General features: G+C 36.0%; 1 protein-coding gene and 1 pseudogene across 11 annotated transcripts in view; both read left to right on the top strand.

The window, feature by feature from the left end:
• The window catches only part of CDC42BPA (CDC42 binding protein kinase alpha), a 237,525-nt gene that overhangs the window by 100,829 nt on the left and 113,285 nt on the right, over window positions 1–23,411 (top strand). For all 11 annotated transcript variants that reach the window (XM_040967883.1, XM_040967881.1, XM_040967882.1 and 8 more), the window contains exons 6-11: window positions 428–521; window positions 4,899–5,099; window positions 6,468–6,716; window positions 8,839–8,918; window positions 14,119–14,285; window positions 22,400–22,522. In XM_040967883.1, the coding sequence (XP_040823817.1) occupies window positions 428–521; window positions 4,899–5,099; window positions 6,468–6,716; window positions 8,839–8,918; window positions 14,119–14,285; window positions 22,400–22,522 (914 nt within the window). The remainder of the gene's footprint in view (window positions 1–427; window positions 522–4,898; window positions 5,100–6,467; window positions 6,717–8,838; window positions 8,919–14,118; window positions 14,286–22,399; window positions 22,523–23,411) is intronic.
• Window positions 911–1,962, top strand: LOC121148182 (annotated as a pseudogene).

Here is a 23,411-nt window from a genome sequence, read left to right as displayed (position 1 = left end):
AAGACAAATGTATAGATTTCTGTGCATAATATACTATTTCTATGAAAATAAGATTATGTTCTTTTTTTTAATACATAACAGAACTCTGAAAGACGAGTTAAGTCAACAGGTACAATGCTTATATTAGCAGTGTAGAATGGATAGATGGGAGACACATGAGAGGGAAAAATTTTTTTATATGTCTTAAAATTTTTTAACACAAAATTCTTCAGTTTTTTGCAAAGTCAGCCTTATTTTAAGCAAGTTCTTTGTGTGCATGGTAATTTTCCTGCCGTTTTGATATAGGTTTTTCCCTCATACATTGGTTACATTCTGTTAGAGTGCTTCTTTGAAAAAGAAGTTGAGAGTTTTTAGAAGGTTCATTTTATGAGGCAGCTAATTATATTTGTGTTTTTAAACTAATAATTACTTCTGCTTATCTTTTCAGGGACATCAAACCTGACAATATATTGATGGATATGAATGGGCATATTCGATTAGCAGATTTTGGTTCTTGTCTGAAGCTAATGGAAGATGGAACGGTAAATAAAGATATCAGTTATTTTTCCTGTAAATAATTGCTGTAGATATCTGTTTGCTCTTGTCTTCTGTATATGTTTTAGAAACCATTGAGTCAGGTTAGTCATCAATCCATCCATCCATTCACTTGCTGAGTTCCATCTCCTTTCACAAAGACAGTGATTTATAATAGGGTTTTTCTATGACATGATAAGCCATTCAAGCAGTTTATATTAATGATCTTTAAGATTAATACTAGGTGGCTTTTATGAAATTCTTATTCTTTCTTTACCTGGTAACTTACTATACTTAAGATGTTTCCAGTTTTCATAATGGTTAAGAAAATATTTCTCACAAGTATATGTATTGATGGATATGCTTTTAAAAACTTCTTTTAGTGAAATATATACATATGACAAAATTTGCTGCGAAAAGGAAAATCTCAGGGGTAAAGAATTTACAATTCCATCTTCGCTTTTGTTTCTTTCATTTGTTTCCCTAATTGTGTAGTTATTCTGAGGAACAATGTTCAACTAATGAATTCTTTTTTCAGAAACTCCTCTTAGATTTTTTTTTTTGTTCCAATTTGCTTACTTTCTGCTAACCCCAAACCCTTTAGTTATTTTGTTTACTTATTAAATGTTCATATGCTAAAACATTATCCTTTTTCATCTTCTTTGTTTTTTAGTATTTATTTTCCTAGCTGTATGAAAGTTCAGATATATACCTATTTAGTTAGCAGGGTTTTTTTTAGAACAGTTTTATATAATACATCTTGTAGATTATGAGGATGTCACATTATTCCAAACCAGTTACTTATTTTGAGATAATATGTTTAAAAAGGGTTATGTGCTTTTGCATCCCGGGTATGTATACTCAGTCTCAGATAGTATGCTGTAGACCCCCTGAACACCAGTGCTAGTTCCATGTACAGCCCCTTTTACCCACGGACAAGATAACAAATGGTATCTGGAACGAGGAGAAACTTGCCAAACTGTGAGCACAGTGTGCACTGGTGGGAAGGAGCTGCTTGCAGATTGGTGGTGGTTCATAGAACAGTGGCAGCAGAGAATAAAAAACTTCATTCTCCTTAAAGAAATTAGGTGTAAGCAATATCTTTGGTATTGAACAAGAGAATATATTTACAAACTAAAGAACAATGATCTACTTTAACAACCCTTAAGTTCGGGCAGCAAACACTTTCACCATCACAGGCCATTCCTGGACAAAGCATCTGACAGAAATGTTTTCCAGCACCTTAAACCAGCTTTGTGCAGGCAACCTGACTGATTTGGGAAGGCTGGCTGAAGCTGTACCCAGTCTGCGAATGGAACAGCACCTGTTGCGATTGCTGAGGCTGATCGTGATGAAGTTTCACATCTTGTGAGGAATTTTCATGAGGCATCTAGAATGACACCAACTGAATTAGAGTCAACTCTAATTGGAAGGGATATGTGGTACTGAATAGCCATTCGGTTATAAATAACTGTAAATCTGGACCCAGCTTTTTAGGCAGTAGACAGCAGATATTGTTACGACTGTTTTAGCCTCAGTGGAAGTGAGTGGAAGTAGGTCTCACCAGTCCCCCAAAAAGAGACAGTTTGTGACTTTAATGCAGAAAACCAGGATTACACAATAGAGTGTAATAATTCTTCAAAGCCTAGGACAGGAGATCAGTGTTAGGTTAGTCCCCATCTGTGGGTACTTCATGTAGGTTGGGCTACATGTGTGAAATACCACTTTACAAGACTTGATAAAAAACGGGCAATACCTATTTAAAAACACAAGTTAGAGATAAAACAGTGCTGGAGAAGAAACAATGCTAGGAGGACATTAGAATTTTGTCAATGGGACTGTTTATGAAAGACTATACTACTGTAATAATGTGGGGGGAATCAGTGGAGGGAAGGGGAATCTGTAAAATGGGGAGGAGAAATCCCAGAGCATATGAAACTACATTATAAAATAATGATAATGTACTAGCAATAATTAGCTTTTTTTCTATTACAATCTTCATAAATACTATTTCCCCCTTTTACTATGTAGTGTGTCACTTTCAGTACTTTGTTAAATATGTGATGGTAGGGAGAACCTAGGCTTTGTTCCTGACTTTCACGGTATTTTTCGATAGCCTTTGTGAAGTTTGGTGTTCTTTTGTTTCTTAACAAGTAGATTCAGAATTCAAAATGAATTTTTTCTTCAGAATTTTTTATGTTTCTGTTTCTTCCTTTGTCAGTTTTGTTTATATTCCTTCTTTCCCCCCCTCCCCTCCTTTTTTCATCTTTCTTTTTTGTTCTCCATCTCTCTCCGTTGTTCTTTTCTCACTTTTTCTCCATCCCTGTCTTTGTCTTGCCACTACTCCCACTCCCAGTAGGCAAAGTTACAAACAGAGGAAAGACTGGTCTACCATTCCTTGGTTTATTCCCCAAATTGTCAACATGGCCAGTGCTGGGCCTGGCTGAAGCCAGGAGCATGAAATTCAATCCAGGTTTTGAATATGGAAACAGGGACCCAAGGATTTGGACCATCTTACAGTGTATTCCTAGGTGCATAAGCAGGGAGCTGGATTGGAAATGAAGTTGCCAAGATGCAAGTTGGTTCTGGGAAAACACCTTGGAAGCACAGGCAATAAAAGCAAAAGCAGATAAATTGAATTACATTGAGTTAAGAAACTAATGCACTGCTGTAATTTTTTGTTGTTGTTGTGGCTGTTCTAACTCATACCAGTTGTTGACCTTGTTTCATGGCTTCTCAATTATGGAAATGTATAGTGATGGAGTACTGGGGTCTGTCATATACAGTTGTGGGGGAATAATGCAAAATGCATCCCTGCTTTCAGACAAAAGATAGATTCCCAATGAAACTGTTGGACATGTGTAGACAATGGGATGCTGGGCTGTCTAACATTGTCTGTACCAACAATGTCGAGGTACACTTAAATAAGAGACTAATAGAATTATGATTCCTTATGAAGGACTACACTATTGTAGTAAAAATGGGGAAATTTGTCGGGGGTGGGGTTGAAGTTTGGGGGAAATCCCAACCTGTACGAAATTGTACCATATAATTCAAAATTCAAAATAAAAATATGTTGAAGAAAGAAGTAAGCAAAGAGGGAGCAGCATAATGGGAGAAAATATTTGCAGACTGAACTGCTAAAGGATTAATATCCAGAATATATGAAGAGCTCAAGACACACAGCCACAAGCAGTCTAACTAAGCAATTGGGAATGGACATGAATAGACATTTTTCGAAAGATGAAAGAAATGACCGAAACGTGAAAAGATGTTCAGGATCATTACTCATCAGAACTGTTGAACTATCAAAGCCAGCTGAGCAGGACCCTTTGAGCATGCCCCAGTTGGGGACCCTGGGATGGTTGGGAGGCTGGATGGGGCTTCTGCTCTGTTCTTTCCTCTTCCCCCAGGTACAGGAAGGAAAAAAGAATGTCAAAAAATTATCTCACCCACTTTGCTCTAGCTCTTGACCCTTCACTCCCTAATCAAACATGTAAAAATTACCAAAAGTAAAATTTATACAATTTTAAAAAAAGGAGTATGCAAGTTAAACTATATTGAAGTATCACTTTACCTCAGTTAAAATGATTGTCATCCAAAAAGTACAAATCATAATAAATACTTATGAGGATATGAATAGAAAGGTACAGTATTACACTGTCAGTGAGATTTTATTTAGTTTTTCTTTTTAAAAATTTTTTTTTGGCACAATTTAGTTGGTGGTGGGCTCTCCCCTTATCAATGGGGTTTTAAACTAGCAGAGCCATTATGGAAGGTGGTATGGTTGTTCCTCAGAAATTTGAAAATAGATGTATATGATCCAGCCGCTTCATTCCTAGGAGTAATAACTCTTACATGGGATATTGGAATCACAAGTGGTGACATGACCAGCTGCACCACAATGCTGACCCTGTGGTCAAAAACTTATTTGATGTACATTATTGACATTTATTTTCTAGGGCTTTTCACTATATTATCTCTAGACATTGGTTACACTTTTCTCCAAATTTTGAAAATTCCTCCTTCCCTATGTAATTGTGAAATCTTAAGAATTTGACTTTTCTTTATGTATTATAGACATATAAATTTATGTAATAAGGAAACTCTAAAGTACATACTCAGTTTTTTAGTTGTTATGATGGTTTAAATGATATTCTCATCCTAAATACAATCAGCTAACATCTGCAATAAAAATTGTAGGTTTTTGGTCCTCTGAAACACTGTGGAGATCATACAAAATTTAGCTTATTTATACAACGGGACTAAATTCTGAGGGTGACAAAGATGCAGTTATGGATAATAAAGTCTGTGTGTAAATTGGTTATTTATGATTTTGTTTCTGATATATTACAGTAGATTAATAAAAATATGAACGTCTTCAGGTTCAGTCCTCAGTGGCTGTTGGAACCCCAGATTATATCTCTCCTGAAATTCTTCAAGCAATGGAAGATGGAAAAGGCAGATACGGACCTGAATGTGACTGGTGGTCTTTGGGTGTCTGTATGTATGAAATGCTATATGGAGAAACACCATTTTATGCAGAATCTCTGGTGGAGACATATGGAAAAATCATGAATCATAAAGTTAGTATAGTTTACTCCTTTTTAAAAAATTAATCTGGTCAATAACATAATTGCATTAAAGTACTATTCAGCATCTCTCCAGTTGTATTGCACAAGTTCCTAAGCAGAAAATTTGTATCTTTGCATCTTTGCTTGCTGTAGTTTATTTGTAATCATGACCATAACACAATTGAGAAAATTTTCAACCTTTAGTAATAAATGAAGTATACTGTTATCAAATTGGCAAAGATGGAAAATGAAATTGCACTCTACACTGTTAAGAGTATAATGAAATGAGTGTCCTCTTATGTTCTTTAGGTATGTAAATTGACATATAGTCTGCTAAAAATTTTACAAGTATGATTAAATGACTGTAGGTATCAGTTCTAGGACTCTATCCTTTGGAAATATTTAAAGGTGTGTGTACAAGACAACTATTGCAATATTATGTAAGATCAGGAAGCACTGGAAAGCTATTTCATTTAGTGCTAAATGAAATAGGAACACAGTACTCATGATGAGAAGTAGAAGGTCTTCCTAAATCATTAAATGATCAGAAGATTGTTAGCAACTGCAAAAATCCTGAGTGTGAACAGGAATATTCCACCTTGTAAGAATTATATCTGGTCATTTTAATTTGTTCCAGAGAAGCATCATGATGTGTTGTTCTATATGTATAAAAATATGTTCACATAACATATTTTTTCTATCTGGTTACAAAGGTAGTGATTGGATATTTATGAAAGTTTATATAAATAATTGTAGCTACATAGCATCTACAGTGTGTCAGAAATAAATCATTGTGGCACGACATGAAGCTTAACAGCCAATTCTGGAGTGAGACAACTTCTTCCCAAATTTCAGCTATATCATTTATCATTTATGCCACTTATTATTTATGAAACTTTCAAAAAAATTTTTAAGTCTTCTGTGCCTAAAATTGCCATAGTGGTCATCTAAGGTGGGTGTTGTGAAGATTATTTAAATCAGTGATTCACATTAAATACGGTTAAATATATAAGAAATTCTTTTTAAAATGTATATTATCGTTTAGTGATTAACATATGACTCTGAATGTCAACAGCCACCTGTACTCTGTTGAAGTATTAATTCAGAATCTATTATTAACCCTTCATTCTCATAATGAAAGAATTTAGCATAAATACTTTTTTCTTTTTTGTAGTATGTATATAGCTAAGTCATATAGAATAAAATGTTCTTTTAAGAAAATTATCTTATATTTATTCTTGTTGCTATTTTAGTTTGATACTTTGCACCAAGATTTACTTATTTTTAAAAGATTTTATTTGTAAGAAAATAAATAAGTCAAGCAACCTATAAGTCAGTTAAATACTGATAGATATTTTGCTTCTGTTTTTTGCTGTTAAGGAGAGGTTTCAGTTTCCAGCCCAAGTGACAGATGTGTCTGAAAATGCTAAAGATCTCATTCGAAGGCTCATTTGTAGTAGAGAACACCGGCTTGGTCAAAATGGAATAGAAGACTTTAAGAAACATCCATTTTTTAGTGGAATTGATTGGGATAATATTCGAAACTGTGAAGCACCATATATTCCAGAAGTTAGTAGCCCAACAGATACATCAAATTTTGATGTAGATGATGATTGTTTAAAAAATTCTGTAAGTATGACATGGTGAATAGTTCTTTTTGTTCCTTCCTTCCCTCCTTTAAAACTTATCTATCTAATTATCTGTCTATCTATCTAAAAGAGTTTCAAAGATGGAGAGAAATAGATCTCCATCTGCTGTTTCATTCCCTGGAAGGCTGAAACAGCCAGTACTGGACCAGGCCAAATGGGAGATAAGAGCTTCGTCCCCGTTTCCTCCATTGTTGGCCGGGTCCCAAGATCAAGGTACATCTTCTGTTGCTTTTCCCAGGCTGGGAGCTAGATCAGATGTTAAGCAGCCAGGGCACAAATTGGTATCTTTTCTGTTTAGTTTTTTCTGGTGATAACATTTTGATTAGTTTTGATTTTTCTTTTTTATGGCTTTTATAATTTGAGAGTTTTCATTTTACATATTTTTATTTCTTATACTTTAAGATTTTTTCTTTAATTGTAAAGGAAGATATACAGAAAAATGGAGACACAGAGAGGAAGATCTTTCCTGCAATGATTCACTCCCCAAGTGGCCGCAATGACCAGAGCTATGCCAATCTGAAGCCAGGGACCAGGAGCCTCCTCTCTGTCTCTCACATGGGTGTAGGGTCCCAAGACTTTGGGCAGTCCTTGATGGCTTTGCTAGACCATAAGCAAGGAGCTGGTTGGGAAGCAGGACTGCCAGGACACGAACTGGCGCCCGTATAGGATCCTGGCGCATGAAAGGCAAGGACCTTAGTCACAAGGTTACCGTGCTGGGCCCTTTCCCACACATTTAATTCTGCACAAAATTCTATTAATAATATGTCACCTTTTAAAAATATTTATTTTCATTGGAAAGGCAGAGTTGGGAGGAAAAACACAGAGATCTTTCACCCACTGATTCACACCCCAAATAGCTACAGAGTGTGGAGCTATGCCAGTAGGAACCAGGAGCGTGGAACCTGAGTGTTGGAGGGGCCCAAAGATTTGGGTCATCATCCACTGCTTTCCCAGGCACATTATCAAAGAGCTGATTGGAAGTAGGCAACCAAGACTTGAACCAGCACCTGTTTGGAATACCAGTACAACAGTCAGAGGCCTAGCCTACTACATCATGGTGCTGGCCCCTACTATTTCACTTTCTACACATTCACAAAAGTTAGACTTTGCTTTCCATTTTTTAAATTTAGAATTATGTTTACTATTTTTATTGGAAAGTCAGATTTTTACAGAGAGAATGAGATAGAGAAAAATCTTATATCCACTGATTCACTCCGCAAGTGGCTGCAATGGCTGGAACTGAGCCAGTCTAAAGTCAGAGGCTTCTCTGGGTCTCCCACATGAATGCAAGGCCTCAAGGCTTTGGGTCATTCTCTACTGCTTTCCCAGGCCACAAGTTGAAAGCTGGATGGGAAGTGGAGCAGCTGGGGCATGAGCCGGCACCCATATGGAATCCTGGTGTGTGCAAGACAAGGACTTTAGGCACTCAACCAATGCTCCAGATCCAAGTCATAGCGTTTTTATCAGCTGATCAATTTAATATCCTTTTGTGATCACTCCTGTTTCTGAACACCTTACATAATTTGTATTGCTGATTGATTAAGTCCTATGGCAGATGCCTGAACAAAGCTTACTTAGCGTATGTTATTTCTGTGTGAAGGAAGTACACTTAGAAACACTTGAAAGCATCTCAACACTCTGCTTGGGTACCATTTTAAATAGGAAATCAGCCACAAAAGACACAGATATGAAAAACTCAGGTATTTAACATATTTTGCAAAGTGCACATATTTGAAATATGACAGCTTGAAAGAGAAGGCAGTGTCTCCTGATTAAACTACCTGGGAATATGAGCATCAAGTGATTCAGGCTTTTTTCTCTTCTATAGCTGTGAATGTAGAGGTAATGAGAACATCACACTGTTGAAATTAGAAATCAATTTTGTCATCTAGACAAATGTACAAATAGGGAATATGGACTGTCAAACTTTTAATTTTTATTTTATTACAGTTTGGTGTGTAATAATTCATGTCAGATATCTGTATAATACATTAATATTTCTAATTTAAGCAATCATATATTTGCTGTTGATAATTTAATAGTATAGCTGAGCTTATAGGTGAAAGCTGAATATTTCTTATAGATATTTTTTCCTTTTCTAGGAAACAATGCCCCCACCAACACACACTGCATTTTCTGGCCACCATCTACCATTTGTTGGTTTTACATATACTAGTAGCTGGTAAGTTTGAAAGGTTTATATAATTTGGACAATTTAAAGCAGCTGAAAGTGAATTGAAATGTTAAAAATGCAATGTATTATGTAAAAAGATGGGTAAATGTGTGAAAGAGTCTTATAAATTAAATACTTAAAAATATAAACTGTTGTTACTAAATAAATATTTTACAAATTGAATAGAACATGTAAGATCTTAACTCATTTTGGAGGAGAATGAATGGGACAAATAGAAAACTCAGAGTGTAACCCTTAGAAAGGGATAGTAATTAGAAGAGCGCTAATGCTGTTTAATGTCAAGCATTTTAATTAGTACTGCCATGATTCACTGTCAGACATTCCACATGTATTTTTTCCTTTCCTCTCTACCCAGCTTAAATTCCATTGATAATAATTATAATTACTCTGTTTGCTGCCTCAATTCTTTGGCTGTCTCTATTCTGTTCTGATTGTTTTTGCTAAATGAATGTTCATTGTTAAAATTAAAATCTCTGCGAGATCTTGTCAATGAAATTGAGAGTGACTAGAGAAGAATATTTTTCCTAGTCTTCAAATTCATTATTATCAAATGTAGGTAGCTCTTATTGGTGCCTTGTAAATATACATTCAGTGTTACATTAATATATTCATTTTTGCTTTAACCTCCATAGATATTTCATGTATTACACCTGTCTTAGAAATCATTGTTATTCTCTCTGTCAGCTGCCACTTTTGTGTCCTGATTGGGATGTCTGAAGCAAACAGATAAGCTTCCATGTGTTCCTATGACCACATTTCCCATGTACACTTCTCTGAACTAATATATTCTCATCTTTTCATGAATCACTATGCAGGCTTGTTGCTAAAGCCAGACACTTCCATCCCCTGCTGGCTAATCTAGTTCATTGCTTACTTTGACATCATAAGCTTCTCCCTTTAATGTGTCATCTGCTTTGTCATCTCATTTATTTTTTTGTTTTTAAATTTTATGTTTATTGTTATTTTCCCACGTGTTTAACACTGTTGGATATTGATAGCAATAAATGGCAAGTAGGAAATAATAGCAGTAACAAAGAACAAAAGAGTAACATGCAAACAAAAGAACCGAACCTGTTATTTCTCAGGTTACATAAACAGGCTGTATGCAATAATCCAGTCCCTGAGTATTACTTCTGTACCTATGGATTACCTCTCTCTTTGGGGGGTGGGTGTTCTGTGTATTAATTACCACCAATCAGGAAAAATATATAATATTTGTCTTTTTTTGGATTGGCTTACTTTCACTAAGCACAATGGTTTTCAGTTGTACCCATTTAGTTGGAATAGGCAATATTTCATCCTTTTCATAGCTTTGTAGTATTCCATTGTTTATGGGTACTCTATTTTCTTTATTTAGTCACCTGTTGATAGACATCTGGATTGATTCTGTTTCTTAGCTAGTATAAACATGGGTACAGCGAGCTTTCTCAGGTTGTTTTTATTTCAAATTTGAATAAATTCTCAGGAGTGTGATAGCTAGGTCATATGGTAGATCTACTTTTGAATATCTGAGGACTCTCCATATTATTTTCCATAATGATTGCACTAATTTACATTCCCACCAGCAGTGGGTTTAAGTACTTTTTTCCTCACATGCTCACCAGCCTCATTGTAGTTTTTTATTTGCATTTCCCTGATGACTAGTAAGCCTGAGCATTTCTTCATGTCTGCTGGCCAGTTGAACTTTATCCCTTGGGAAATGCCTCTTCATGTGCTTTGCTGAGTTCTTAATCTTCTGTCATGTGTACAGTTTGCAAATATTTTCTCCCATTCTGTTGAATTGCTTTTTTATTGACTGTTCCCTTGTGCTGCAGACGCTTCTTAGTTTGATATAGTTCCATTTGTTTTTGTTTTGCCTGCCTGTGCTGCAGGGGTCTTACCCATGAATTCTTTGCCTATGCCTATGTCTTGGTGTGTGTTTCTGATACTTTCCTCTAGTAATCTGATGGTATTGGGTTGTATATGTAGATTTTTGATATATTTAGAGTTGATTGTTGTTAAGAGCTGTAAGGTAGGGATCTTGTTTCATACATCTACATACATAGATCCAATTTTCCCAGCATCATTTGTTAAAGAGACTGTCCTTCCCTAGATTGATTTCAGTTCATTTGTCAAAAATTAGTTGACTGTAGCTTTGTGGGTTCATGTCTGGTATTTCTGTTCTGTTTCATTGGTCTTCAGGTCTGTTTTTGTGACAATACCAGGCAATTTTATGATTGCATTGTAACATATCTTATATCGGGCATTTTGAAGCCTCCAGCTTTGTTTTTGTTCTTTCAGATTGCTTTAGCTGTTGTAGTTCTCTTATGTTTCTGTGAATTTTAGAAACATTTTTTCTAGACCTCAGAAGAATTTGAAGGAATTTTGATTGGGATCTCATTGAATCTGTAAATTACTTTCTGAAATATGGGCCTTTTTATGCTGTTAATTCTACCAATTCAGGCATACAAAAGGTTTTTCCATGTTTTGATGTCTTACTCTATTTCTTTCTTTAATGTTATAATTTTTATTGTGGTGATCCCTCAACATTCTTGGCTAAATTTTTTCAAAGATACTTAAGATTTTTTTTTTTTGCATCTATTGTAAATGGTGTTAGTCTTAAAAGGTCTGTCTCAGCCATAGGATTTCTTACACAAAGGCTACTGATTTTTTGTGTATTGATTTTATATCCTGCTGCTTTACCAAACTCACTAATGAGCACCAATAGTCTCTTTGCAGAGTCTTTTGGTTCCTCTCAATGAATCATGTCATCTGCAATCAGGGGTCACTTGACCTCCTCCTTTTCAACTTATGTACAGTTAATTTCTTTTTCTTGTCTAATGGCTCTGGCTAGAACTTCCAGCACTATTTTGAATAGCAGTGATAAGACTGGACATCCTTGTCTGGTTCAGAATCTTAGTAGAAATGACTTCAACTCTACACATTCAATATGATGCTGGCTGTGAGTTTTCATATATTACCTTGGTTGTGTTGAAGAATGATCCTTCTGTACTCAGTTTACTTAAGATTTTTGGCATGAAAGGATGTTGTTGTATTTTATCAAATGCTTTGTCTATTGAGATAATTGTGGGTTTTGTTCTCCCATCTTGTTAATGTGACATGTCATATTTATTGATTTGTGTATGTTGAGCCATCCTGGATACCAGGGATAAATTCCACTTGGTTTGAATGAATGATCTTTAAGATGTGTTGTTGGATTCAGTTAGCTGGTATTTTATTGAGGATTTTGCATCTATATTCATCTGGAATATTGGTTTACTTTTATATTTTTTTCTGAAGGGGTTTAAGATGATTCAGTTGTTTAGAATAGTTTGAGGAAAATTGAAATTAATTTTTCTTGAAAATAGAGAAGCTGCTCAGTTCTGGGCATTTAATTGGATGGTTCTTACTACTGACTCAATCTCCATCATAGTTATTTGTCTGTTTAGTTTTTCTGTGCCCTCCTGAAGTAGATTGCATCTGTTAAGACATCTAGTCATTTCTTCTTGATTTTTCAGTTTGTTGGCATATAGGTGTTTGTAGTAATTCCTGATGAATCTTTGTACATTTTAACACTGCTTTTGCTATATCACATAAATTTTGATGTGTTGTGCTGTCATCTTCATTTGTTTCCAGAACTTTTTTGATTTCCTATTGGATTTCTTCTGTGACACACCATTGGCTGAGTAGGGTATTATTCAGCCTCCATTGTTTGCATACTTTCTAGAGTGTATGAGTTGTTTGCAAGTTTCATTTCAAGGTGGTCAGAAAGGACACATGGCATGTGGTCTATATAAGACTAGGTTCCAAGAACTGATGAAAAGAATGCGTATTCTGCGTCAGTGGGATGAAATGTTCTGTAGGTAACAAGTAGGTCTTCTTGTTCATAGTATAAATTACTGTTTCTTTGTTGATTGTCTGTCTAGTTGATCTGTTCATTGATGAAAGTAGGATGTTGAAATCCCACAATTGTTATTGTGTTGAAGTTTGTGTTTCCCTTTAGATCCGTTAACGGTGAGTTTAAATCACCAGGTGCCCTGGTATTGGGTGTATATACATTTCCCAGTAGTTGAATTAATCCCATGATTGATGTGTGATGGCTCTTCATCTCTTTTAATAATTTTTCTGCTAAAATCTTTTTTTATGTTATATTAGAATGGCTACATCTGCTCCTTTTTGTTTGCATAGAGTATCTTTTTCCATATTTTCACTTTCAACTTGTATGTATTCTTGTTGGTAAGGAGTGTTTCTTACAGGCGACAAATGGATGGGTCTTATTTGCTCATCCATTGAGCCAGTCTGCATCTTGAATAGAGTTTAGGCTGTTTGCATTCAGGGTTATTATTGAAAATGACTTGAACTTACCATTTTCCCATGTATTTATGTCTCTGTCATTGTATTATAAACTGTTTGAGAAAATTTTTTTTTGTTTGTTTTGTCTATTTTGTTTCATGTTCAGTGTCCTGTACCTCACGTATTTTTAGCACAGTTGTTTTCCCTCGAAGAAATTCCATGTTTTTGCATTCCAAATGCTGGTGAAAATGACCGTTGTTGGCACTTAAAATTTTGTTTGTTTATTTGAGAGGCTGCAAAGACATAGAAGGATCTCCCATCTACTGGCTCAAATCTCAAATGCCTGCTACAACCAGGTCTCATACAGGCCAAAGCCAGAAGCTGGGAGCTTATCCTACATTTCTTACATGGGTGACAGAGATCCAACTACTTGAGCCATCTCTTGCTGCTTCATATAGTGCGTGCACATCGATAGAAAGCTGGAATTGGGGGCAGACTTAGGACTTAAACCCAGGTACCCAGATAGGAGATGCTGGTGTCTCAACCAGCATCTTCACTGTTAAACCAAATACTCACCCATTTGGTGATTTTGACTTCTGTTTCACGTAGTTAGGCAGATTATTTTTAAACAATCAGTAACCCTTTAGCAAACTTCATTGTGCTATTTGAAGTTACTTTTAATAGTGTAACATTATTTTCTACATTTAACTTTTTGTTTTAAAAAATGCTTCTATAACGTAGTTTAAGATCATTTTGCCAAAAAAGTGTTTTTTTGTTTGTTTTAGTTTTGTTTTATTTTACAGCCCTTATAACTGGTGTACTTGTTTTAAAATGAGCAATCTAACGAGATCCATCTTTTTATTTTAGGCTTATTATTACAGTGTGAATCCACTTTTTTTTCCCCCCTTTTCTTCAGTGTCCTTTCTGATCGGAGCTGTTTAAGGGTAACAGCTGGTCCCACGTCACTGGATCTTGATGCTAATGTTCAAAGAACTTTAGATAACAACTTAGCCACTGAAGCTTATGAAAGAAGAATTAAACGCCTTGAACAGGAAAAACTTGAACTCAGTAGAAAGCTTCAAGGTAAACCTATTTAAATAGAATATTTTCCATTTTGTATTGGACTCACAGTGCTGTTAACTGTTTCATTAATAAAAATTCTTTTATTAGGTGTAAAACAAATTTTAGAGTTATTTGCAATATACCGTAAAATCACACAGTTAACAATAAATACTAAGGTAGCATTTTCTTCCCCTAGGCATCTAAGTATGTATCTGAATGTATGGGAATAAATACCTCTAGAGAGAGGAATGGCACTACTAAGAACAAAAGGGCTGTTCAAATACAGTACTTGAATTAATTTTTGTGTTTCGTTTTCTCAGACCATGAAAGTTCTAGTTCCTGTTGAAATACCTGCTAAACAGTCAAAACAGTGCTTAAAGTGTCAGTATCTGGCGATTTTAAAATGCCTGTAGGTGATAGTTTAGTATCCATAGTTTCTTCTTTCTTCAACTTTAGTGAACTTGTTGTTTATCCCACCACATTTGCTTCATCTCCTATTTAGTAAGGTTATGTGTTGAGATAAAAATATCTAAACCCTTTCTTTCATTAATCTTAATTTCAAGCAAAGTCTCTGTAATGTGCTAATGATTTCTGGTAAATTCTTGGGTGCCTTTACTCCAGTATTCTTTCAGTCTCACTATTATCTGAAAGTGTATCACCATTTAACTATTCACTATGTACCTTCCTTTCTCTCATAATCTTACACCTTCTGATCTGTTGTTTCTTACTGTTTAATTCCTCTGGCAGAACCTCAACTCTGTTTAAATACAACTTTGTATCCAGAACTCTAGAGCTGAAGGCAATTTCCTTAACATACAAAGCATGCTTTCATTTCCATTTCATGAGCACTAATCTCATTTTGGCTGTTAATGCTGTCCAGTAATCCTGTTCCCCACCTCGTGTCCCTACTGTGTGTTAAAAAACCAGTGATCATTTCTCCATCTTAATCTTTTAACGAAGATTAATGAAATTTCTTTCTTCTTATCACTCTTTGAGTTTATGGGCTACTTCACTCTCCTGGTTTCCTTTTTGCTCATAAATAATTCTTTTTAGTCTTTCCTGATACCTCCTTTACTCTTTGTCCTGTGAATGATAGAGTTCTCTAGAGTATCCCATATTTGCAGTTGCTCAGAAGTGAAACTTCACAGCCATCCTTATATCCTTGCATTTCCTTTATATTCTCACATCTGATATATCAGCCAATTAGGTCACCTTTACTGTAGAAGTTGATCCAGAGTCTCATGATGCTTACTGTGGGCATCTAACCCTGTTTATTCCTTTTTTCTTCCCCTTCAATTTTATTTTAAATTTTATGATACAATTCCATAGGCTCTTGGCGTTTTCTTACCCCTTCCCCAAATTCCCTTCCCCCACTCTGATTTCCCACATATTATTATAGTAGCATAGTTCTTCATAAGTAGTCATAACCTATCATTCTGCTATTTAAGTGTATCTGCCAGTGCAGACAATGGCAGGCAGTCCAGCATCCTCTTGTCAAGATATATCCAACTGCTTCATTAGGAGTCCATCTTTGAAGTAGAGATGCATACTGTATTATATCTTCACATCTGGATATGATAGTGTCTATTACACAATTGCTATACATCCCCCTTAAATGAAAAGCCATAAAACAAAATCAACAACAGGAATAAAGTTAAAAAAAATTTACAACACCATGGAGTTAAGTAACGTGCTGAGTAACCAGTGTGTCAATAAGAAATGAAAAAGAAAACGAAAAAACTCTTTGGAGAAAATGATGCTACTGTATGATCTATGAGTCAGTGAAGAATTTAATTAAAGAAGCTATTTGGAAGAAATGAAAATAAAAACAAAAACATCAAAACACATGGGCTGTAGTAAAAATAGTATTGAGAGGATTACTGATCTTACAATTTGCATGAAGGTTGCTTTGTATCAGAGAGAATATATGGTGTTTGTCCTTTTGGAATTATTTCACTAAGCATAATGTTCTCTAGTTTGGACCATTTGTCTAACCCTGTTTCAAAGCATCATTAACTTTTACTTATAGGATCATACTAACTGGTTTCCCTATTTTTTCTTCCACTAATTCCCTCTACTTTAGCTCTTTCCCTCTAATATAATAGACAGGAAACTCTTTTAAACATAAGTTATGTACTTTTACTTTCTCCGTGCCCGGTAACTTACTGTGTCATTCACACCAATGGCCAAACTTACTTCTGTGATTTACAGCCATATATAAGTGGATTCTTAATTCCTTTCTGATGTCATTTCTTACTACCTTCCCTGGTTCTTTTCATTCCAGTTACCCTGAATTCTCTGTTTTTCCAAAGCTATGAAACATCTCCACATTATGGCCTTTGCATTCCTTGTTTCCCTAGTTTTAAAAAAAATTTTTTTTTGACAGTTACATTCCCTTACCTCTGCTTAAATAAAATCTCTCTTCACCATTCTAATTATAATTTAGTTTCATGTCTATCCTTAGTACTTTTCCACTAGTTTGCTTTATTTTCTCTAAAATAAAGAATGTGACATACAGTGTATTTTCTTTGGATATTTTTTGTAAGTGAAGGAATGTTTGTATTTATCCAATCAAGAATTTATAGTTCCAATGAGTAACAGTGGAAGTTTTATAATCATAAACTTTCGAGTTCCAGAAGAGTGAAAGTATAGATATATGAACAGACTACTTTATTCTTTTCAGTAAGTAGTTGAGATCTTGGCATGTGGATTATTTTCCCTTTGTAACGAACATTTAAAATAAAAAATTTTTTAAAGGTTAATTTTTGTTTGCAAGGAAGAGCTCAGAGTAAGAAGGAGAGACAAATGGCCACGACAGGCAGAGCTGGGCCTGACTGAAGCTGCGATCCAGGAGCTTTTTTGCAGTGTTCCACATAGGTGCAGGCACCCAGGGACCATCCTCGTTGCTTTCCTAGGCCATTAGCAGCTTGCTGCATCTGAAGTGGAATAGCCAGGATTGGAAATGGCATCCATATGAGATGCTGGTGTTATAAACAAGGGCATAACGTGCTACACCATGGCAGCAGCCTCTGTGGCCAACATTGTAAAAATTTATTTTTATTCTCTTTTTAAGATTTATTTGATTAATTAATTTATTTTTGAGATTTATTTATTGATATTTATTGGAAACACAGATGTACAGAGAAAAAGATCTTCCAGCTGCTGATTCACTCCCCAAGCTGCCACAGTAGCTGGAGCTGAGCTGATCAGGAGCTAGGAGCTTCTTCCCGGTCTTTCATGTGCCTGCAGGGTCCCAAGGCTTTGGGCCTTCCTTGATTGCTTCCCCAGACCACAGGTAGAATGCTGGATGGGAAGTGGAGCAGCTGAAAAATGAACCATTGCCCATATTGTTTCCCAGCCCATACATGCAAGGCAAGAATCTTAGCCATTAGGCTACCATACTGGGCCCTATTTGATTTATTTTTAAGGAAGATTTACAGAAATAGGAAGAGACACAAAGGGAGAGTTCTTTCACCCACTTATTCAGTACCACACACCGTAATGTTTTCTACCCACTGATTCAGTACCAGGTAGTCATAATCACCAGGCCAAAACTAGGGGCCAGAAGCCAAGTGTTCTTCTGGATCTCCCATTTTGTGTAGCAGGGAACCCTAGGATTTGGATCACCCTCTGCTGCTTTCCTAGGCACATTAACAGGAAGCTGATCAGAATTGGGCCAGCAAGTACCTGAATTTTTGCCCATATGTCATGCCAGTATTGTGGGCTGTAACTTAACTTGCCTTGTCCAAGTCTCCCACATGGGGTGCAGGGTCCCATGGCCGTGAAAACAACAAAGGATGAATTTTTTCTCAAATAAGATTTTCCTTCTGATTTCAAATGTTAAGAAGGAAGAACTAGAGAAAGTCTAATTGGGTCTCTTTTTTACTCCATAGCCTATGGAAAATTTAATTTGCCCTTCAATCCTCCTTTTCTCTGCCACTTTCATATTTAGTGGAAGAGACTGGCTGTGTGTTTGATCTGTCAGGACTTTGTAGGCCAGAAACTTGTCTCTGAAATCTCCAATAATGTTGTAGATTGCAATCTTTTAGAAGTTCCCAACTTTTATACAGCCCCCAGGAACAACAAATATACCACAGGCATAAGAAATCCACATGCTTAGGTACCCAGAGGCTTCCTAATTGTTTCAACACTCCCACACATTGTCCAGAAGCCTTGATGGTTTCTTCCCTCTGGTATAAGCTTGAACTTAAGAGTGCTTAGAAAGTAGATGAGACTTCTGACTCTTTAAATGTTGTCATAATCTATTCACTTCAGAAAAGATGCTGAGGAAGGAGTAGAGGATGGCTCCAAGGCCTTGGGAACCTGCACCTACATGGGACCATCCTTTTCTGCTTTCACAGGCCACAGTCAAGGAGCTGGATGGAAAGTGGAGGAGCCAGGACACAAGCTGGTGCTCATATAGGATCTTTGCACCTTCGGGGTGAGAATTTAGCCATTAGGCTATTGCGCTGGACCCAATCAGAACAACTTTTTTGAGAAAGAATACACACACACACACACACAGACACGAAACATGGGGGAGAGAATAGGGAGAGAGATTAAGAGATCTTTATTTGGGGCCCAGCATGGTAGCCTGGTGGCTAAAGTCCTCACTTTCCACGCCCCAGGATTCCATATGGGTTGCCAGTTTGTGTCCTGGTGACCCCATCATCCAACTCCCTGCTTGTGGCCTAGGGAAGCAGTCAAGGATGGCCCAAAGCCTTGGAGCCCAGCATGCTCGTGGGAGACCTGGAAGAAGTTCCTGTCTCCTAGGTTCAGATTGACTCGGCTCCAGCCGTTTTGGCCACTCTAGGGAGTGAATCAGTGGGTGAAAGACTTTCTTTTCTATCTCTCCTCCTCTGTGTATATCTGAATTTCCAATAAAGATAAATAAATCTTTAAAAAAGATAAATCTAAAATAAATCTTTAAAAAACATAAAAATATTTTGGAGATTGTACTGTTGCTAATTGTATCAGAATTTCTGAATAGGATGACTAAAAACACTTGGTACAGGGTAATTTGTTTTCATGTGAGGGATGATTTCGTATTCTCTGAAATACTAATCATTTCTAATTCCAAACACCAGTTATCTGTAGCAGAGTGTAAGTAACAGCTCTCTTCCTCCCCAGCTTCTAGCACAGGGCCAGTTAATTTAGTGGTTGTGCTGGAGAAAACCCCGACACTGGATTGTTTGGGGCTGCATATGTGAAAAATCTTAGTGCAGACTTATTTCTTATATAAGTAGTCAGAGGTAGATTGTTTCGGTCCTGATGTTGAGACAGTTTCTCTATTGTCACGAGCTTTCTCCATGTGCTTCCACAGTATTACCAAAGTTCAGACTTCTTGTTCATACACACCCAGAGACAAAAACAGGAAGAGCGGTTTTCTTTCATGTAGGAGCAAAATACAAAACAAATAGACTTACAGATAAACATACATATATTCTTATAGATGAACTGCGTAATGGAAACTAGCATACTGGAAAGTGAAGATATATTGCAGTAGGCATCTCTCTTCCTGAATAAAAAGAGGACTCCTAATGAAACAGTTAAATATACCTTGACAATATAATACTAGGTTCCCTAATGTTGCCTATACCTACAATGCTATGCTACACTTAAATAGCAGAATGATGGGCTTGTGACTGTTGCTGAAAGATTATAGTATAGTAGAGTATTACTGTATAATAATATGAGGAAAATAGTGTGTATGGAAAGGGAGGAAAGAAGGTGGAGGGGGGAATCCCTGTACCTATACCAACTGTGTCATGGAAAATAATAATGATAAATATAAAAAAATTTAAATTTATTATAAAATAAGTTGTTTTACAATTCTATTAGTAATAAAATATAGTGGATAGAAAAAGAGCCCATGGGCCCGGAAGTATGGCCTAGCGGCTAAAGTCCTCTCCTTGAACGCCCCGGGATCCCATATGGGTGCCGGTTCTAATCCTGGCAGCTCTACTCCCCATCCAGCTCCTTGCTTGTGGCCTGGGAAAGCAGTTGAGGACAGTGCAAAGCCTTGGGATCCTGCACCCATGTGGGATACCCGCAAGAAGTTTCTGGCTCCTGGCTTCAGATCAGCATAGCATCGGCTGTTGGCGCTCACTTGGGGAGTGAACCATCGGACGGAAGATCTTCCTCTCTGTCTCTCCTCCTCTCTGTATATCTGACTTTCCAATAAATAAAATAAATCTTTAAAAAAAAAAAAAGAAAGAAAAAGAGCCTGTTAAAACCTGTCCTTGAAGCCCCCTGTTGGATTTCTATAGGTGCTGTTAGTTTTGATAGAGTCAAGTCACGTTGGTACCTAATTTTTGACCTCTACTGACAATTTATACTGTAACTGTCAAGATTAATTTACAGCCAGCTGCAGTTTTATTCAGGTTCACATTGCCTATGCATGCTGTAACTTGATGGCAAGGCATGATTCACAAGCAAGTTGGAAAGAGTAGCTGATAAAAACTAGCAGTCTCTCCCATAGGGATATCTGCCTCAGAAGCCAAAGTTAGATGGGTGTTGCTTTGAATGATCCAAGTTACTAAGAATAATAGAAGGGTTAGTAATTGGGAAGAATATTAGAGAACAATATGCAAAATCCTCATTTAAACAGGGAGTAAGATAGAAAAGACAAGTGGATAACCTTAATAGAGAGGTGGATGTTTCAGCATACCTAGGGATTTAGCTTTCGTTTTAAGGAGCATTGATATCTACCCCACTTGTATGCCCTGCAGGAAGTGAAGTATCAATAGAAAGATAGCTTCTGTTAAGATCTCTTGGGTATTTTTTATATTTCCCAATTTTCTGTTTCATATTTAGATGTCTTTTGGAAACTAAAACAGCAAGTCCAAAATGTTAAATTTGTTCCCTTGCTTTGAACACAAAGAAGAAATGTGTAAGATATTGGATGTATATGATTACAATCAGATGTGCAGTATAGTATCTTATATCTTTAATTCAAGTTAACTAGTATTTACAAACCACTAAGCATATAAAGATTATCATATACATGCACAGGAGTACTTCAAGAATTCTGGAAAATAAGTATTTTGAAGCCCATACATGTGTGAGCTTGTGTATACACCTGTATGTGTTGTATGTATAAATACACATATATCTGCATATATCACATATGGTTAAAATTTTCCTTTACTAAAATGAAAATAGACATGAGACAGCTGAACAATACCCTATAGCCATTTTAAGGTATATAGAAGCAGGTTGTGTATAAACTAAAATTAAAATGTCAATGAAGTAGTCACAGCATGAGGTTAAGAACTTGCATTTTTTAAACATATTAGTCACTCAATACCATGTCAATTAACTCCATAATGTTGTAAATTGTTGTTGATATTATGTTGTGGCTTTTAATTGATCGGGATGATATTCTACTCTACCTTTAGACCAGAGATGGTCTTGCCAAGTAATCGTTGAATTTATCTGGACAGTAAGATACTGGACTCTATGCTTGATACATGCTTGCAATGAAAGAATCTTGACTTAATTTGAACTGTACTACTGCAACAAGGTGGAGGAATCCACCGTGGGGGTAGGGCATGGGGAGGGGTTGTTGGAACTTCACAGCCTATGAAATGATGTCCTAAAATGAAATGCAATAAAAAAATTTAAAAAATTTAAAAGTGCCATGTATCTTCTGATTAGGATTATAAGATAAATTAATCTTTTAACTAAATATTTCAAATAAGTTAGGGAGCCAGAGTCATTTGTAAATGGGCTTCAACTTTCTTAAATAAAAGTTGGAAAGTTAGCATGTCTGTATATTATTTTTAATGTCTAAATATCTAGTGATCTGATTCAATTCCTAATATATCATCTGACATAGAATTGTGTTATATCGTGGTGATGCTCCCCCTACTAGACTAAAAGATGATTTGCTGTCAGAGCATAACAGAAGTTTTTCTTCACTGAAAGCCTTAGAGTCTCATGGATTTTTAAAATATGTGTCTGTTATAATTTTAAATTCACACAATGGGATTTTTGTGACTTAATTTTATTGTCTCTAGGACCTTTTGTTGGTTGCTAAATGTTCTGGTATTGAGAAAGGTATGATGATTTTTCTATAAGTATTATTAGTTTTAAGGTTTAGTTTATTAAAACTTTTATTTTATTCTTTAAAGAGTCAACACAGACTGTCCAGGCTCTGCAGTATTCAACTGTTGATGGTCCTTTAACAGCAAGTAAAGATTTAGAAATAAAAACTTTAAAAGAAGAAATTGAGAAACTAAGGAAACAAATAACAGGTAAGTTTCTGTGAATCACTGTTAATTAGATTTTTAAAAATAATTGGTTATCTCTGTGTGTTATGTGATGTGAGGTATATACTAATGAGGGAAGCGTGAAGAATCAGTTCCGCTCTCAAGAAGCTCATGTTTTGGTCTGGGAAGCAGATGAACTGAGGTAGTCTTTGGAATGTATTTGGCAAGGCTAGGAGGTAAAGTTTACTGAGGTGTATGGAGAAAACATGGGGAGTAGCACCTAATCGAGACCCGGGGTACAAGGATGATGTTTTGGAAGAAATGCTGTTAGTTGTAGCTATTGAACTGCAATCTATCTGGCAAGCATATGTATGAATAGGGGAATGGTATTTGGATTGAGGAGGGGAACTATGTGAAACAGACATCAAAGCTTAAGGACATTCATTTCCTTTGTTACACAATTCAGTTTTCAGTGTATTGCTTGCTGAGTAATTAAAATTAAATTTGATAAATGTTGATTTGCCTGTTAAATTTGCTCAACTGTCTGTTCACTTATTCAAGAATTTTTGGAGCACTTCTTGTGTACAAAGTTTTGTTTTAGACTTATTGTAACCGTACTGAACAGCAAACAAAAAAAAAGCTTTGCTTGCCCTTGCCTTGTTGGAGAGCAGAGAGCAGACAAAAATCAGTGAGTAGGTAACTGTGTAAATAATATAGTATGTTCAAAGATGGTAAGTGCTTAAAACAGAGTAGAGTAAGAGTCAGATGTACAAGAGGAGTTTTGTTATTCTAAGTAGGGTAGTCTAGATGCAAGCCTGATGTAATTTGATTAGAAAAGTTTGAAGAAGGCTGGAGGTTAAGCTTAACGTGCTACCATGACACCAGTCCCAACAACAACTTCTTCTCAGAATACTCAGATATAGAGAACAAAGAT

The sequence above is a fragment of the Ochotona curzoniae genome, unplaced genomic scaffold, assembly GCF_017591425.1.
Source record: "Ochotona curzoniae isolate NIBS_2020 unplaced genomic scaffold, NIBS_Ocur_1.0 scaffold_4683, whole genome shotgun sequence".
Lineage (NCBI taxonomy): Eukaryota > Metazoa > Chordata > Mammalia > Lagomorpha > Ochotonidae > Ochotona > Ochotona curzoniae.
Note: the sequence above shows the minus strand (reverse complement) of the source record. Positions and strands in the feature narration are given on the sequence as shown.